At 43.4% G+C, this 18835-nt stretch overlaps 1 protein-coding gene across 5 annotated transcripts in view; it reads left to right on the top strand.

Annotated features, from left to right (window-relative positions):
• Positions 1-18835, top strand: part of LOC139228607 (inactive tyrosine-protein kinase PEAK1) — a 138319-nt gene that overhangs the window by 108711 nt on the left and 10773 nt on the right. For 4 of the 5 annotated variants that reach the window (XM_070859785.1, XM_070859787.1, XM_070859786.1 and 1 more), the window contains one exon: positions 11157-11854. In XM_070859785.1, the coding sequence (XP_070715886.1) occupies positions 11157-11854 (698 nt within the window). The remainder of the gene's footprint in view (positions 1-11156; positions 11855-18835) is intronic. The other variant, XM_070859784.1, reaches the window with a different exon arrangement.

Genomic DNA, 18835 nt, shown 5'->3' with positions numbered 1-18835 from the left:
AAAATGTTTACTTTCAGTTTCTCTGTCAAGGCCTCATAGGCCTAATGAAGGCAGTTTTCAGAGTATGTGCTATTAGTGGGGAACCACACCCACCATATACGTAAATCATAGGTGCATTGCTGTCAATGGAAAAGAAAATGGGGCTGGGTGTAAAGCAGGTTACCAGTTTATTATCGCCTGTTTTGAACCACCACCAAAGAACAATTTCACCCCTTTAATGTCTACAGGAATTAATAGGTTAACATTCAAGAAAGTAATTATTTTAATGTCCTGTTGCCAGAATGCAGTTTGACATTATGGTTTGTGGTGCATGCACTTTTTAAGTAAGAACTCAAGAATGTTTGAGGAACAGAGAAAGGCTATGAGTCCCAAAAAGCCTATTCCTTTTGGATAGATCTTAACTCCAACTTCCTGCCTCCTCACCATATTGGTTGATCCATTCCCTCGTCAGAAATATGTCTAATTATGTCTTAAAGAGCCGTCAGTTACAGGGCTACGGACCTAGTGCTGGAAGGTGCAATTAGGCTGGGTAGCTCTTTTTCGACCGACGTGGACACAATGGGCCGAATGACCTCCTTCTGTGTTACATTTTCCAAGATTCTATGTGCCCGATATTGATGGCCTTACCGCCCACTGCCGCTGACTGCCGGCGAGTTTTGCCTCCAGTTTCCTCTCTTCCCCCAGTTTCCACTTGGGCTGGAGTGGGCGGGAGGGCAGTACCGCCATGAACCACCCGCTGACATCCTCTGGCGGTCAAGTAGCGTAAGTGGCCTCCCGCCCACCGAGATGCCAGATTGGTGCAGGCGGGAGTCGGCGCCAACAGGGGGAAGGACCGCTGCGTGGAGACAGGTCTAACCCCGGTGGTAGGTACAAAGAACGGAAAAAAAAGGTTAGTGAACATACTTAAAATGTTATTTTCACAGCGACTTACCGGGATGGGGTCCCCTGAAGGTGTTCCATTGTTTTTTTTTGTAATGCTTTTTATTTTCAGCTCCTCCACTCTCCCTGGGCCCGATCCAATCCATGGCGGCACTTGGGCAGCAAGTGCCTTTGCCACCGAGATTGAGAGCTCCTGCCCGCTGCTGCCCAGATTGACGGCGTAAGCCGTTATTTCGCCGCCGGTCAGTACCACCACCTCTTTTAGAAGAATCCTCCTGGCAAATTACCGCCCGGTATCTCGGTGGCCATCGGTGGTCCTTTGGGCAGCACTTGGGCGAGCCTTGGCCTTCATCAACTGCGGGCCTTATCATTCTGTGATAATTACTTCTTAATCCTATTCACAACGTTTGCTTCAATGGTTTTATCTAGTAACTTATTCCCTAAGTTTATTACTTTAAAAGAAAAGATCTGTTTCACTGCCCTTCTTACTCCTGTTAACTGTGTCTCCTATCACATCTTAGATCATAATGCAATGGTATAACCTTGTACATCACAGATCATTCACCTCATTCCAGGGTTTATGTTGTCAAGACAATAGCTTCTCTAATTAAGGCCCTTCGCCTCCCCCCCGCCACTCCCCCACCCCTTTCCAAGACTCCCAGCAAGTGGCTTCATTCAGTTTCCAACAGGTTCTACCCACATTGTTTCCCCTTAGTTTCAGCCCCAATAGTTCCACTCTTTTGACAACTCTTATTTTTTGGATTCTCCTCCAGCAGCTTCACACTTGTAGCTTCCACTTTCATCTTTTCCCACTTTGCGCCAAAGCTCCTGGTCCTGCTTCCCTACCCATGAGTTCCCTATTGCCAATTTGATGGAAACATCAAAGATCGTTCTTCCTGGCCAGCATCGAGGGGGAGCAATGTCGTTTGATCCACCGTATACCAAAAAACTTGGTACTGCTGTCTGCAGACAGACTTATCAACCTCCCACCATAAAGCCACCGGGTTGTCTACATTCACATTAGTCTTTTCTTGCTGCTAAAGCAGCATTAGAAGACTGAATAGAAACATGGAAACATAGAAAATAGGTGCAGGAGTAGACCATTTCGGCCCTTCGAGCCTGCACCACCATTCAATATGATCATGGCTGATCATGCAACTTCAGTACCCCATTCCTGCTTTCTCTCCATACCCCTTGATCCCTTTAGCCGTAAGGGCCACATCTAACTCCCTTTTGAATATATCTAACAAACTGGCCTCAACAACTTTCTGTGATAGAGAATTCTACAGGTTCACAATTCTCAGAGTGAAGAAGTTTCTCCTCATCTCGGCCCTGAATGGCTTAACCCTTATCCTTAGATTGTGACCCCTGGTTCTGGACTTCCCCAACATCGGGAACATTCTTCCTGCATCTGATCTATCCAATCCCATCAGAATTTTATATGTTTCTATGAGATCCCCTCTCATTCTTCTAAATTCCAGTGAACGTACTGTAGGGGATACTTACAAAGGGAAAGCCATATAAGACTAAACTATTGTGGTAGAAGGTGAAGCAAACTAACAAGTGACTGGGACGGCATAAAAGCAGAAACTATCACATGTGGGTATAGGGAATCCTGTTAAAGAATTTGGAACCTTGATGAAGAAAATCCTGGAACGAAAGTAAGTCGTTGAGAAATAAAAGCATTTATACAAAGGGCTGCTTAGTTTTTCTTTAAGGTGCAATTTTAAAGTAGCTACCAAAACGGACGCCTGCTTGATTTGGCGGCCACTCCACCCACCCATTTATGCCAGTGTGAGCCATTTTGAGGTCCGGGCCTTAAAATAATGCTGCTGGTGAGCGGCGGGTGCCAAGGAGGCACCTCACTGCAGCTCGTCAGTTCTGGGAGGGTGATAAACCAGTCGGTTTCAACACTGAGCTGGTGGGCAGATTAGGCCTGGGGGCGTGGGGGAGAGGCGATCCTGTGAGGGGCCCCGATAGAGCTGGCAGTGGGCCAGAGCTTTAATCGGCGCCCCGAAAGAGCAGCACTGTGCCTCCTTAGCCCACCAAAAAAATAATGAATAGGTTCCCTGAGCTGTTTTATGAGCGGCCCCTAGCAGTCCCTTTAAGGACCACTGGTTAGGTCACTCGCCGCCTGGTACAAACTGGCCCAATGTGGCATATACACTCTGTCCACTTGTAGCTGAAAATTGAAATTGGGGTCCTACAACTGATTTAGGACTCCGATTCGCATCTTTCAGCAGTCTCCTCTCTTTCAGGATAGGAGGCGAGCCCCTATACTGGCTGATCTAAAAATTGCACCAGGTGGGTCTTGAGCGTTAATGCGACAACCAGGATCCCCCCCTACCACATTCCCCCACCCCACCCCACCCCACCACCACCAAATTTCAATTGCTGGCTGCCTGTTTTTTAGGAGAGAGAACATATGGCTGGAAGTTGAAAATTGCCCCCCCACCCCACCACTTTGTTTTCTGAGGGTGTTATGAAATAACGGTTTCAAAAAATATAAGTAGACTTCTGCAAAAAGAACACACTCACACCACAAACCATAATCTCACAACTGTTTTGGGGAAACAAAACTTTTAAACGCTTTTTTTAAAAAAAGATAATTTTTGAGGTAACATGGACATTTTGCTGAAAGAGGCCCAACAAACTCATATTGAAATGCAGAAGAAAATAATCTGCTGCGATATATTTTTTAATTGTGTACTTGAGCTTAAAAAGTGATTTGATCCTGATCGACCTTCAAATAAATGCACAATATCAGTACATTAATGAGCATGCAGCCATACATTGTTAAACAACAGAACGGTACATACAGTACACCGTGGGCTGCCCCGACCTGTATGAGAACACCACCGTAGGTCGGGGCTATAAATAGAGCTGGAGCACCGGGCCCTGGAACATCGTGGCAGAGGTGCGGCGAATGAGGGTACGGGGCCCAGAAGAGCCGAGGGCCCAGTGGCAGCACAGACCTGCCCACACTGCGTTATGTGTGCGTACTAGGTCCATGCAGCAGAGCAGGTCTCCAGTCGTCCTGGTTAATCCTTGCCACTGGATAAAGGCCTAGCTCTGTCAAACCCGTGTGGTGGCTGATGTGCAACATAGAAACATAGAAACATAGAAAATAGGTGCAGGAGTAGGCCATTCAGCCCTTCGAGCCTGCACCACCATTCAATAAGATCATGGCTGATCCTTCACCTCAGTACCCCTTTCTCTCCATACCCTTGATCGCTTTAGCTGAAAGGGCCATATCTAACTCCTTCTTGAATATATCCAATGAACTGGCATCAACAACTTTCTGCGGTAGGGAATTCCACAGGTTAACAACTCTCTGAGTGAAGAAGTTTCTCCTTATCTCAATCCTAAAGGGCTTATCCTTAGACTGTGTCCCCTGGTTCTGGACTTCCCCAACATCGGGAACATTCTTTCTGCATCTATCCTGTCCAGTCCCATCAGAATTTTATATGTTTCTATGAGAGCCCCTCTCATCCTTCTAAACTCCAGTGAATACAGACCCACTTGATCCAGTCTCTCCTCATATGTTAGTCCTGCCATCTCGGGAATCAGTCTGGTGAACCTTCGCTGCACACCCTCAATAGCAAGAAATTCCTTCCTCAGATTAGGAGACCAAAACTGAACACAATATTCCAGGTGAGGCCTCACTAAGGCCCTGTACAACTGCAGTAAGACCTCCCTGCTCCTATACTCAAATCCCCTAGCTATGAAGGCCAACATACCATTTGCCTTCTTCACCGCCTGCTGTACCTGCATGCCAACTTTCAATGACTGATGTACCATGACACCCATGTCTCGTTGCACCTCCCCTTTTCCTAATCTGCCGCCATTCAGATAATATTCTACTTCATGTTTTTGCCCCCAAAGTGGATAACCTCACATTTATCCACATTATACTGCATCTGCCATTCAATTGCCCACTCACCTAACCTGTCCAAGTCACCCTGCAGCCTTTTAGTGTCCTCCTCACAGCTTACACCGCCACCCAGTTTAGTGTCATCTGCAAACTTGAGAGATATTACACTCAATTCCCTCATCCAAATCATTAATGTATATGGTAAATAGCTGGAGTCCCAGCACTGAGCCCTGTTGCACCCCACTAGTCACTGACTGCCATTCTGAAAAGGTCCCATTTATCCCGACTCTCTGCTTCCTGTCTGCTAACCAGTTCTCTATCCACATCAGTACACTAACCCCAATACCATGTGCTTTTATTTGCACACTAATCTCTTGTGTGGGACCTTGTTAATAGCCTTTTGAAAGTCCAAATACACCTCATCCACTGGTTCTCCCTTGTCCGCTCTATCAGTTACATCCTCAAAAAATTCTAGAAAATTTGTCAAGCAGGATTTCCCTTTCATAAATCCATGCTGACTTGGACCGATCCTGTCACTGCTTTCCAAATGTGCTGATATTTCATCTTTAATAATTGATTCCAACATTTTCCCCACTACCGATGTCAGGCTAATCGGTCTATAATTACCCATTTTCTCTCTCCCTCCTTTCTTAAAAAGTGGTGTTACCCTCCAGTCCATAGGAACTGATCCAGGGTCGATAGACTGTTGGAAAATGATCACCAATGCATCCACTATTTCTAGGGCTACTTCCTTAAGTACTCTGGGATGCAGACCATCAGGCCCCGAGGATTTATCAGCCTTCAATCCCATTAATTTCCCTAACACAATTTCCTGTCTAATAAGGATTTCCTTCAGTTCCTCCTTCTAACTAGACCCTCGGTCCCCTAGTATTTCTGGAAGGTTATTTGTGTCTTCCTTCGTGAAGACAGAACCAAAGTATTTGTTTAACTGGTCCGCCATTTCTTTGTTCCCCATTATAAATTCACCTGAATCTGACTGCAAGGGACCTACGTTTGCCTTCACTAATCTTTTTTTCTTCACATATCTATAGAAGCTTTTGCAGTCAGTTTTTATGTTCCCAGCAAGCTTCCTCGCATACTCTATTTTCCCCCTCCTAATTAAACCCTTTGGCCTCCTCTGCTGTATTATAAAATTTTCCCAGCCCTCAGGTTTGCTGCTTTTTCTGGCCAATTTTCTGCCTCTTTCTTGGATTTAACACTATCCTTAATTTCCCTTGTTAGCCACAGTTGAGCCACCTTCCCCGTTTTATTTTTACTCCAGACAGGGAATCATCCATGTGATCTTTAAATGTTTACCATTACCTATCCACCGTCAACCCTTTAAGTATCACTCGCCAGTCTATTCTAGCAAATTCAAGTCTCATACCATCGAAGTTACCTTTCCTTAAGTTCAGGACCCTAGTCTCCGAATTAACTGTGTCACTCTCCATCTTAATAAAAAATTCTACCATATTATGGTCACTCTTCCCCAAGGAGCCTCGCATAACAAGATTGCTAATTAGCCCTTTCTCATTACACACCACCCAGTCTAGGATGGCCAGCCCTCTAGTTGGTTCCTCGACATATTGGTCTAGAAAACCATCCCTAATACACTCCAGGAAATCCTCCTCCACCGTATTGCTACCAGTTTGGTTAGACCAATCTATATGTAGATTAAAGTCGCCCATGATAACTGCTGTACCTTTATTGCACGCATACCTAATTTCTTGTTTGATGCTGTCCCCAACCTCACTACTACTGTTTGGTGGTCTGTACACAACTCCCACCAGCATTTTCTGCCCCTTGGTATTCCGCAGCTCCACCCATACAGATTCCACTTCATTCAAGCTAATGTCCTTCCTTACTTTTGCGTTAATTTCCTCTTTAACCAGCAACGCTACCCCACCTCCTTTTCATTCCTGTCTATCCTTCCTGAATGTTGAATACCCCTGAATGTTGAGTTCCCAGCCTTTGTCACCCTGGAGCCATGTCTCCGTAATGCCAATTATATCATATTCATTAATTGCTGCCTGTGCAGTTAATTCATCCATCTTATTACAAATACTCCTCGTATTGAGGCACAGAACCTTCAGGCTTGTCTTTTTAACACACTTTGCCCTTTTAGAATTTTGCTGTAATGTGGCCCTTTTTGATTTTTGCCTTGGGTTTCTCTGCCCTCCACTTTTACCTTTCTTCTTTCTATCTTTTGCTTCTGACCCCATTTTACTGCTCTCTGTCTCCCTGCATAGGTTCCCATCTCCCTGCCATATTAGTTTAACCCATCCCCAACAGCGCTAGCAAACACTCCCCCTAGGACATTGGTTCCGGTCCTGCCCAGGTGCAGACCGTCTGGTTTGTACTGATCCCACCTCCCCCAGAACCGGTTCCAATGTCCCAGGAATTTGAATCCCTCCCTTCTGCACCACTCCTCAAGCCACGTATTCATCTGAGCTATCCTGCGATTCCTACTCTGACTAGCACGTAACACTGGTAGCAATCCTGAGATTACTACCTTTGAGGTCTTACTTTTTAATTTAACTCCTAGCTGCCTAAATTCTGCTTGTAGGACCTCATCCCGTTTTTTACCTATATCGTTGGTACCTATATGCACCACGGCAACTGGCTGTTCACCCTCCCCCTTCAAAATGCCCTGCAGCCGCTCCGAGACATCCTTGACGCTTGCACTAGGGAGGCAACATACCATCCTGGAATCTCGATTGCGGTCGCAGAAACATCTATCTATTCCCCTTACAATAGAATCCCCTGCCACTGTAGTTCTCCCACTCTTTTTCCTGCCCTCCTGTGCAGCAGAGCCACCCACAGTGCCATGAACTTGGCTGCTGCTGCTCTCCCCTGATGAATCACCACACGTTAAAAAAAATTCACGCACAGGCATCTCCCACCCCCTCAACTGAAGTTCAGGACTGGAACATCGGGTCCTTCATTGAAACATCTGTGAACTCTCGTGGAAGCAAGTCATCCTCGTTCGAGGGACCGCCTATGATGATGACATTCAGTACATAACCTGAGTGACATACAGTAAATTTAAAAATTGCACATTTCAAAGTATACACATGGATCAATATGGCCAATGGCATATCCTTGCAGAGGGAAGCAAAAATACGCTAGCCCTTTCTCAAGTCAATAACCTAATAAGTGTTAGTGTTGGTCATCTTTGCAGCTGCGATCGAACTCCCACTCTATCTCTGCTTATCTGGTTTAGATTGAACAATGTTGAAAATGGGAAACTATTAAATTACGTTGTAATCACCTGGAAAGCTAATGTCAATCACAGAGTTTGGACAATATTAGAATAGAGAAGGAATGCAACATTTGTAACATTAGCCTTTTAGTCAACAATAATGGCTGCAAAAGATGTCTGATCTTATCTAGAATATGTTACTTCTGACTGGCAAAAAACACTGGCATATGTGGCAAGATCTGAAATAATGTTCATCACTGACCATAAATGGTTTGGTACTGAAGAACAAGAGAGCCCTCAGTCACTTCATGACCCAAAAGTAGATAGCATCATTGGGCATTTCCTCAGTAATATAATTACTGGTTCTATTTGATTTACGGGCACATTTCGAATCACGTTAGATTCCAAACAGTCCAAACTTAGATTGCTTCAAAAAGATTAAACTTATTTAGCGTAATCTGACAGAAATTAGCTTCGAATTATCTAGCTTTGGTTATTCTGCAAAAAAAATCACAAATGCAAAACAAATAAATGCAAAACAATTAAGAAATGCAAAACAATTAAGAAAGCAAATGTTATGTTAGCTTTTGTTACGAAGGGATCAGAATATAAGAGTAAAGAAGGCATACTACAATTATACAGGGCATTGATGAAGCCACGCCTGGAGTACTGTGTACAGTTCTCCTTATCTAAGGAATGACATACTTGCCTTAAAGGGAGTGCAATGAAGGTTCACTAGACTGGTTCCTGGGATGAGGGGAATGACCTATGAGGAGAGATTGAGCAAACTAGGCCTATATTCCCGAGAGTTTAGAAAAGTGAGAGGTGATCTAATTGAAACGTATAACATTTTTAAGAGGCTTGACAGGGTTAATGCTGGAAAAATGTTCCCCCTGGCTGGGGAATCTAGAACACGGGGTCACAATCTCAGAATAAAAAGTAAGCCATTTAGGACTGAGATGAGGAGACATTTCTTCACTCAAAGAGTTGTGAATCTTTTGAATACTCTACTCCAGAGAGCTGTGGATGCTCAAATGTTGAATATATTCAAGACCAAGATCGATAGATTTTTGGGAACTAAGGGAATTAAGGGATATGGGGATGGTGTGGGAAGTTTGAGTTGAGGTAGAAGATCAGCCATGATCTTGTTGAATGGCAGAGCAGGCTCAAAGGGCTATTCCAGCTCCTATTTCTTATGTTCTTATGTTCTTAAATGCATAAATACATTGATCACCAAAAATAAATGGTTTAAATGTCATTAGCATTGTGAAATTCTGATCGAAAGTTCCAAATTTTGTTGACCTGAATTAAAACAATTTTGGGCTAATTTGTACTTGGGGAAAATTGGCATTGATGGTGCGGTAGGGCCTAAAAATGGGGTCGGTAGCCGTACCGCCCGATGAGTGGCCCCCCACCATTTTGAAAGGGACCAACAGCAGGGTGGCCAATGCGCCTGCCTTTTTCAAGTCGTAAGCCCCTTTTAATATGCAAATTGGGGTCCTTTGAAATACATAGGACCCTGATTGCCATTTTAGGGGTGAACTGATAGGAGCCTGCACTGTGCACTCACCAATCAGTCATAGAGACGATCAAAGAGAAGAGGTCCAGTTTGAAAAAATGTTTTGTGATCCCAGGAATATTCCTGTGGATCCCACAAAAATAAACTGGGCTGGATACCCTCCTCCACAATCCCTCCTCCACCCCCCACCCCCATACTTATCTTCCTATTGGCCAGGACAGCCCAATATTGGCCAGCCTTAACCCAGCGAACTGCATTGGGAAACCTATATGGGGCCCCGCAGCTCGCCGGTTCAATGTGAATGAGGTTTGGGCCTCAAAATGGCTGCCGCCACTTCGCCACCAGTTTGGGCAGTCGCTCAAAACTCAAAACCAACCCAGCTGTTTCCTAATGTTGCTCCTGTCCACCTGCTGGGTTTTTCCAATGTCTGGCTGAATTGGAATTCAGTTAGTTCATACATTTGCTGAAGTATACTTTTGAAGTATGATCATTAACCTATGACTTAGATTAGTGTAGGAAAGGAAGATACTTTGCAGAATTGTAAATTATATCAATTTTTCACTTTATAATTGTAGTCATGATACATAATGGCCCGGATTTTGCAGTGGGTAATGGAACTGTCAGCGTTTCCCATCATTACCCCTCTGAAACTGATCACAACTTCAGGATTTTGCACATGTGCGTCTAAACGCGGAAATCCTGAAGTTGCGATCAGTCATTCACTGCTCCGACTCTGGCTGTACTGTGGCCACCACCTCCCGGCCTGGCCAGCAATCCGTGCAATAAGTTCAATCAGTGAAACTGATGAAAACTTGGGCTTTTCTGCGGTAATATCACTGATAAATACCCCTTTTAAATGTTAAGCCTTATTGGAATAGGTGTAACTGAGGTTTTAACAGCAGATTGACTGTTAAACAAATGTTATGGCCCTAAAAAGCTACGTTTTTATATTTGTGGAGTGTCAAAAAAAATTAAAATTTTTATAAAATGTTAAAAGCATTTTTTTTAAGTTTGTTCATGATATTTCAGGTTCTACCTTATCCCCATGTGAGTGCCCCAATCTTTGTTGCGCTCTCTGTAACATTTTTAAAAAGTCCGGATAAAAGCAGCTTCTCATTTCTTATTTTGCTGTATGTGAGAATTCTGCCATGTGATTGGCTGCTTAGACAGCTTACTGACATCATAACAGCCCGTGCTATGGGATTCCCACTACAGAGCACTAAAATCAAGTGGACGTCAATAAAGGCAAACATTTTGCCACAGAGATCACTCTGTGGGCAGCTTTCTTCAGGGCCAGGGGCGAGCATCGTTGTTTCTCTGCTGACTGCAAATTACGGGCCAATATCACAAAGCAAATTACTGAATGGTATGTAGTAGTGAATCTGGTGGTAGAATGACCAGTGACTGACAATTTACCAGCAACTACTCCACTTACTAATTTTCTCGGCTATATTGTGTATATAAAAATTACACTTCATTTTTATTCTAAGAATAGTATACTTGACTGCAAAGCTCTGTAGCTGTCATCCCAGGCAAATGTACTCCTTAAACTGAAAGATCAGGTATGTTGTGTTTATTCGGCAATAATGCTTAAAAGCAGGGATATATATGTCTGTAAAGACAGTTAATTTATCTGTCGGAGATCTGTTCCTGTAAAATAATAGTTTTTCTTTGCCTTGTAGCAGAAGTCCATTCCAATACGGTGTCTACAAAGACTCTCCACAGTGTGAGTGAAGTGTTAATGGCCTCCCAAGGAAAGTTGTCCGAAGAAAGATCCCTTGACAACTCGAAGCCACCACCTCTTCCAAAAAAGACACTCAGCAGGACAAACTCAGCTCCCAGCGGAACTCTGCTGAGTCTTCCGTGCTCTCCAGGCTTTCAAATAACTAACCCGCTATATGGTATCTATGAAGGGAAACCTGTGAATGTTGCTAACACGAGTGCCAGCACCCCTTGTAGTCCGATAAGCGTCGATGAAAAATTCAATCTTCCGGGTCCTTTCAATAGTAGACGGGCAGGAATGATAAAATCTCAGAGTTTGGATGGAGCTACCGGTTACTATCATGTCAGCAATCCTCAGGTAGATATAGGGAGGCTGAGCTTTCACATGTCAGATCTGGATCTGCGCAATTGGTTTAACTTTGAAAAACAGGAAGACATTTTCAGAACCCTCGCCAATCGGTGTGTGATGTCGCTGAAATGCATTTGTGCAAAATACGCCACCTTCTTCATGGAAGCCAAGAAAGCCGAGATAACATTTAGTGAGAAGAACCGGCCAGATTTCAAACTGTCATTCGACAAGGCCAGTTGCGAGTCCAGAGATGCCATTTACTACAGAGCCCAGTACATTCTGGCACCACAGGAAGTGTTTGCTTTAAAGGTAAAAGGTTTTTTTTAATAGAATATAGAATATATAAGAAAGAAAAATAACTTGCATTTAACTAGCACCTTTCAAGATCTCAGCACATCCCAAAATACTTTGCAGCCATACAGTTACTTTTGAACTATTGTTATTGTTGGAGTGTACGAAAATGCAGCAACTAATTAGTACACTGCAAGGTCCCACAAACAGCAATGAGATGAGAACTGTTTTAGTGATACTGATTTGAGGGATAAAAGTTGGTCCAAACACCAAGAGAACTCCCTTTCTCTTTGTCAAATAGTGTCATGGGATCTTTTATGTCCACCTGAGAGGGCAGACAGGACCATGGTTTAACAGTTCATCCAAAAAACGGCACCTCTAATAGCACAGCCCTGGAGAACCAGCTGAAGAGCCACAGAAACCCAGGAAAAATGGCATAATCAGCGTTTAACACAATTTTTCTGGGGTTTCCGCAACTCTTCCTGACGGCGGACTAACCTCCTGTGTGTTCAAGTCTTGGAGTGGGGCGTAAGCCCATGACCGTCTGACTCGGAATTGAGAGAACTACCACTGAGCCATATGGCACCATATACAACTATGCCACAATGACTGCAGAGCATGCCCTACTTTCCTTCTGATTTTCCGCTGTGCATTGGTCTTTACACCAAGTAGACAAGAGGCATGTAATTTTATGGTATTTTGCTAATTCTGAGCTCAAAACTAGGTTCGAATGGTGAGAACTCCCTGCTTTAATGTTCAGAAAGCAATATACACTATAAGCTATTCCACATAGGAACAACGCCTGCCTTTCTCCCTCACACTCATGTTGCTGCAAGTATTTTAAGCTTGGTCAGTCTCAACCCCATTCCTCGGTGGGCATGTAACCAAGAACAAAATTTTACAAAATCTGGCAACAGTGAATAATCAAACTGACAATTTTACTGAAAAAAACATAACAATCTATCAAATGGAAAGGTCCCACTAATGCAGCATTTTGATGTTGGAGTTAGAGCCCAAAAGTTGTATTTTTTTTATTTCTGCCCTTCCCCCGGTCCTGAAACAGGAGCTGGTCTTAATGTAGGAGTCTAAACGGTGAGTATCTGTGATCTAACCATGAAAGACATGAGAGCTAACCCGAACCTGCCCTCTCCCAATTAACGTACATATGCTTTTTCAAACAGCGATCACTGGACCGAGAGAGGGAACCCTGGATAATTTCCCTTTCCTAAGCCTGTTAGAGTAGCTCAAAACCACTACCCTCAGCTCAGATTATCTGATTCAATACTAACTATACATTAAACCTAGGACTTATGCGCTGTATAGCTAAGTACTATAGTGGCTGATGCCATGCTTGTCATTTGTTACCTCATAAGATGCCTGTGCGTGGATTTTTTTAACGTGTGGTGACTGTTGCGCATCAGCCACCACACGGGCTTGACAGAGCTCGGCCTTTATCCAGTGACAAGGGTTAACCAGGATGACTGGAGACCAGCTCTGCTGCACGGACCTAGTGCGCACACATATCGCAGTGTGGGCTGGGCCGTGCTGCCCCTGGGCCCTCAGCTCTTCTGGGCCCCGTACCCTCATTTGCCGTACCTCCACCACGATCTCTCGCTGCTCCTCCGCCATAAACATTCACTGCACCTCCGCCACAATCTTTCTAATGCCATACATACAGTCAGATGACCATAGTAAAACCTGATTTGCTCACATTCATTTACATTGATATTGTTTTAGATCTATGTAAAGTGGTGTTCACCCATCACCCCTGTGCTAGCTGACCTACACTGGCTCCCAGTCCGACAGCATCTCAATTTTAAAATCCTCATCCTTGTTTTTAAATCTCTCCATGGCCTCGCTCTTCCCCTATCTCTGTAATCTCCTCCAGCCCTACAAGCATTCAAGATCTCTGCACTCCTCTAATTCTGGCCTGGAATATCGGGTCCTTCATTGAAATATCTGTGAACTCATGTGAAAGCAAGTCATCCTCATTCGAGAGACCACCTATGATATGATATGATCATCAAAAAGAGTAAGGTAGTGTGTGTTATGATGCCCTTTTGCTTTATGGAGCAGCCCAAGTGTGCACTAGTACACAGTGAAATGCACAGAATGCAGCTGTGTCCACTGTAAAGTTACAGAAGCTTAGTCGCAACTACTATGAAAAAATGAAGGTGGGAAAATGAACAGAAGATGGAAATCCATAAGGGATGGTAGAAGGAGAGAGACCTTGAGAAATGAGAATAAACAAAGGAAGAGATGGTACGAAAAATGTAAGATGAGATAAGGTTACCACTGGTTTTCTGCTGGGTGATTTTTTTAAATCTATTCCCTTCTCGCCTCAATGTGAATGATTCAATGGTCATTAGTTGTTCCTTCTCGTCCCTTGCCAAAGCTGTGTCTTGTAATTTATGTTAATTCTCCTTTCTGTTCCTCCTCTATCCTGAAGGTTCCCTAAAGAGAACACGGATCATTTTTGGCTAATTTTTCTCCTGCAACTCTAACCTCAATAAAATTAGGTGACAACGGCCACCCCACATTAAAAGAATTCACACACAGGCATATTCCACTGTTTAAAATGAGTTAATCAGTCACCTGAGTACTAATTTTTAATGTGGAAGCAAGTCATCCTCAACCCCGAGGGACTGCCTATGATGATGAATATTAGTAAAGAACCTGCCTCCATTGCTCCATTCTGCTCAACCATTGTGATAGTCAACTTTTGTGTTTGCTGGATTTGTCAGATCTGAATATCAATCTCAAAAAGGGAGCGCCTATCCTACACTGTCTCTTTAATCTTTTGCACCAAGTCCATCTTTTCTTCTTGGAAATGTGCTTGTGTTCTAAGAAAGATGATCCGTCCTAATCTTCAAACCTCCACTTTGTTGTCTTTACATCAGTACTTTCTAAAGTAAAAGAAATTGCCTCATTGCCCGCTGCCTGCTCCGCTCATCAGAAATAAATTTCTCATGGGGTCCTTAAGCAGACGTCAGGCCATGTATTATCATATGCAAAGGGCCGAATATCTATTTTAGGTGGCCACCCGGGATGCCTAAAAAATGTGCCTAACAAATTTACCAGTGGCCCAATCGCAGCGTAGATTGGGGGCAGGCCAGCCCAATGGTAAATTTGTCAGTGTTGCGCCCATTTTATACTCGATAAACAAATGCCATGCAAAACTATTTCTACCCTATGAGGAAAGCATGTGTAACTAGAAAGGTCATTCTGATGGGGGGACTTTATGCAACCTCATATAGACTAGGAATGGCCAACTAGTCTCAAAAATGTAATGCATGAGTGATTTTTATTTTACCCAGTGTTATAGAAATGTTAGAAAAGGTAACCTGCATCTCGGCCTAGTAATGGCAAGTGACCCATATGGAATGCTGGGAATGGAAATAATGGCATTCTTGGCAACAGCAACCTTTACATGTCGAAATGTGACATGGTCTGGGCTAAACAAATATTGCAAACTAAAACTGAGATGTACAGCCTTGAAAGGGAGAACTTCAAGGCAATGAAGGAAAATTAAACAGATTGACTAGAAGGTAGCACTGTACTCTAGAAAACATATGAGAGCAAATGGTAACGTTTAAGGACTACACGAGTACTAATAAGCACAGATTAAAGAAATGTGCCCCTAAATGGATTAATAAGACAATACAAAGTGAAATAGGGAAATAAGATAAGCTTGTAGGTAGATAACTGAGAGTGTAGATATTGGATGCGTTGCAGACTTGTGATCATTTAGAATGATATACTGATAAAGTTAGCTGAAGAGAGGTGAGTGGACGCTCGTGTGAAGCATGAATGGCGGCGTTAACCAGCCGAATGGCCTATTTCTGAGCTGTAATTTCTATGTAAAAAAAAGACACTGGATAGAATAGAGAATCCTAAAAAAATGTTTTTTTAAAAACGGTCAGAGGAAAAGAGATAACTAGAAAACAACATAGCTGTAGCTGTCTGCTTGCTGGCCTGAACTGACCATTTCCAGACATGGAATAAGGTCTGTGGCCAGAAATGAAAGTCACAATCATGACTTTTAAACAGCATGCGAGGTTGTTTTTAGTCTTCGAGCCAATCTCCTGGAATCTTTCCTGCAATGTGAATGGGGCAGGTTCCATTGCATTTAACAGAACCTCTTCAAGTATAGGTAGCTCTGTCATATAACCTCAAAATACACTTCAGAACTGGTTTGATCAATGTATCTATGACTGTTTCTTTTCTATGTGTTAACTTTCTGTTAAGTGCAAAGTGGGAAAAACATGTAATGCGGAAATCAAATTCCTCTCCATATGTCTGTACTGTAAACTGTACCACTCACTTATTAATGATCAGGAAGATCACCATCAGAAATGGTCAAAAGTATGTCAATCCTTATCCCATGAATGTTACTTTAGCAACCTAGCCCAACAGGAATACTGAGCAAAAAAAGCAAAACACTGCAGATGGTAGAAATCTGAAATAAAAACAGAAAATGCTGGAAATACTCAGCATTTCTGGAGAGAGAAACAGAGCTAACGTTTCAGGCTGAATACTTTGAAAGGTCATTGACCTGAAACATTAACTCGGGAATACCTAGCACATTTTGTTTGGGACTTTATTGTGCTCTGTTTCGTAGGTTACTCCATGTAAAAGCTGGTGGCTGAAGAACAGTTTATTTTTATGTACCAACACTGGTACCGATGAAATGTTTCACAATTTTTAGTCAACTGTCACTGTCATTCATATGGTTCTATGGCAAACACCAGCCTGAATTTTTCCCTTATGCAGCAGTGACATTATTTGTGCTGGCACAGTGTGTTTTCTTCCATGACAGGTGCAGAGCAAGTCATAGTACTGCCATCTGTTGAACCCATCCTCCATCACTGGCAGGGTAGCCACATAGACTTTAAACAATTCGATTGGCATTTGCATATTTAAAATACCAAGTGTAAGCCAGCTACTGCCCATCAAAGAGTAAATTGTTTCTGTTTTGTTACAACTATCTAGGAAATAAAGTCATCATCATCATCAGAGACGGTCCCTCCTATCGAGGATGACTTGCTTCCAGGCCAAAAAGGGATGAGTTCACAGGTGTTTCAATGAAGGACCTAATATTCTGGATCCCGTACTACATCTTGAAGGGTGGAAGATGCCTGTGCACATGTTTTTTTAAACATGTGGTGGCCGTTGCACACCAGCCACCACACGGGCTTGACAGAGCTAGGTCTTGGTCCAGTGGCAAGGATTAACCAAGACGACTGGAGACCAGCTCTGCTGCACGGGCCTAGTGCGCACACATATCGCAGCCCTCGCCTCTTCTGGGCCCCGAACTCATGCCTCTCCTGGGCTCCGATCACATCCCTCCACTAACTCTTGCCGCTCCTTCGCCCCGACCTTGTCGCTCCTGCTGCACCTACCCGCACTGCAATCAGCTGTCGCCCTCCTGCAGCAGCACGCGCTGCTCTGTGCAGTGGTATGCCGCCGTATGCTACTCCCTCTAATGGCCCCAGTCTGCTGATGGTCTTGCAGGCCGGGAGCGCGCCAATTTCCGGGCCGGGCCGCTACACGCTACTCCATCACTAGAGCAGCTCTCAGAGTGGATTTACATTACAATGACAAGAGGTATGAAACTACCTGTTGTGCTCTACAGGGATGGATCTATTGTGTCAATAGCAGGCGATTACGCACAATGTACTTAGTCAGGTTAGCCGAATCATCGCCTATACAGCATTTGTTTATGGAAGCTGTAATCAGCATTAACCATACGTAGGTTACATGCAAAACAAATAAATCAGAGCCTTACAACCCTCCGAGATCTCTGCGCTCCTCCTATTCTGGCCTCTTTTGTATTCCCGATCTCCATCACCCCACCATTGGCAGCCATGCCTTCAGTTGTCTAGGCCCTGGGCTCTAGAATCCTTAAACCTCCCTGCCTCTCTCTCCTCCTTTAAGAGGCTCCTGAAAGTGATAAAGAGGGAGAAAATAGAATATGAGCGTAAACTAGCAAGAAATATAAAAACAGATTATGAGCTATTACAAGTATGCGAGAAGGAAGAGATAAGCAAAAGTAAACATGGGTCCCTTAGAGACAGAGACAGGAGGAATTATAATGGGGAATAAGGAAATGGCAGAGACATTAAAGAAATATTTTGTGTCTGTCTTCAAAGTAGAAGACATAAAGAACATATCAGAAAATGTGGGGAACCAAGGGTCTAATGAGAGCAAGGAACTTAAAGTAATTAGTATTAGTAAAGAAAAAGTACTGGAGAAATTAATGGGTCTAAGAGTCGACAAATCCCCATGTCCTGATGGCCTACATCGTAGGGTTTTAAAAAGGTGGCTGCATTGGCTTTTATCGTCCAGAATGACCTAGATTCTAGAACGGTCCCCGTAGATTGGAAGGTAGTAAATGTAACCCCCCCACCCCCCTCCCACCTGTTCAAGAAAGGAGGGAGAGAGAAAATAGTAAAGGATCCCCTGGGGATGAGTGATCATAATATGCTAAAGCTTCACATTGAGTTTGAAAGTGAAATACTTGAGTCAGAAACAAGAGTATTAAACTTAAATAAAGCTAATTACATGGGTATGAGGGGTGAGTTAGCTGAGGTGGATTTGGAAATTAGATTAAAAGGTATGACAGTACATAAGCAGTGGTAAACATTTAAAGAAATATTCTCAAATTTTCAACAGACATACATTCCATTGAGAAATAAAAATTCCACCAGAAAAGTGATCTATCCATGGCCAACTAAAGAAGTTAAGGATAGTATTAGATTAAAAGAAGAGGCTTATAATGTTGTGAAGAACAGTAGTAAGCCTGAGGATTGGGAGAACTTTAGAAACCAGCAAAGAATAACTAAGAATTTGATAAAGAGAAAGACTATAGAATATGAGAGTAAACAGCAAGAAATATAAAAAAAGATTGTAAGAGCTCCTGCAAGTATGATAAAGGAAGAGAGTAGTAACAATAAATGTTGCTCCCTTAAAGGCTGAGACAGATGAAAGTATAATGGG

This window comes from Pristiophorus japonicus, chromosome 18 (genome assembly GCF_044704955.1).
Source record: "Pristiophorus japonicus isolate sPriJap1 chromosome 18, sPriJap1.hap1, whole genome shotgun sequence".
Taxonomy (NCBI): domain Eukaryota; kingdom Metazoa; phylum Chordata; class Chondrichthyes; family Pristiophoridae; genus Pristiophorus; species Pristiophorus japonicus.
This window is presented reverse-complemented; position numbering and strand designations above follow the sequence as displayed.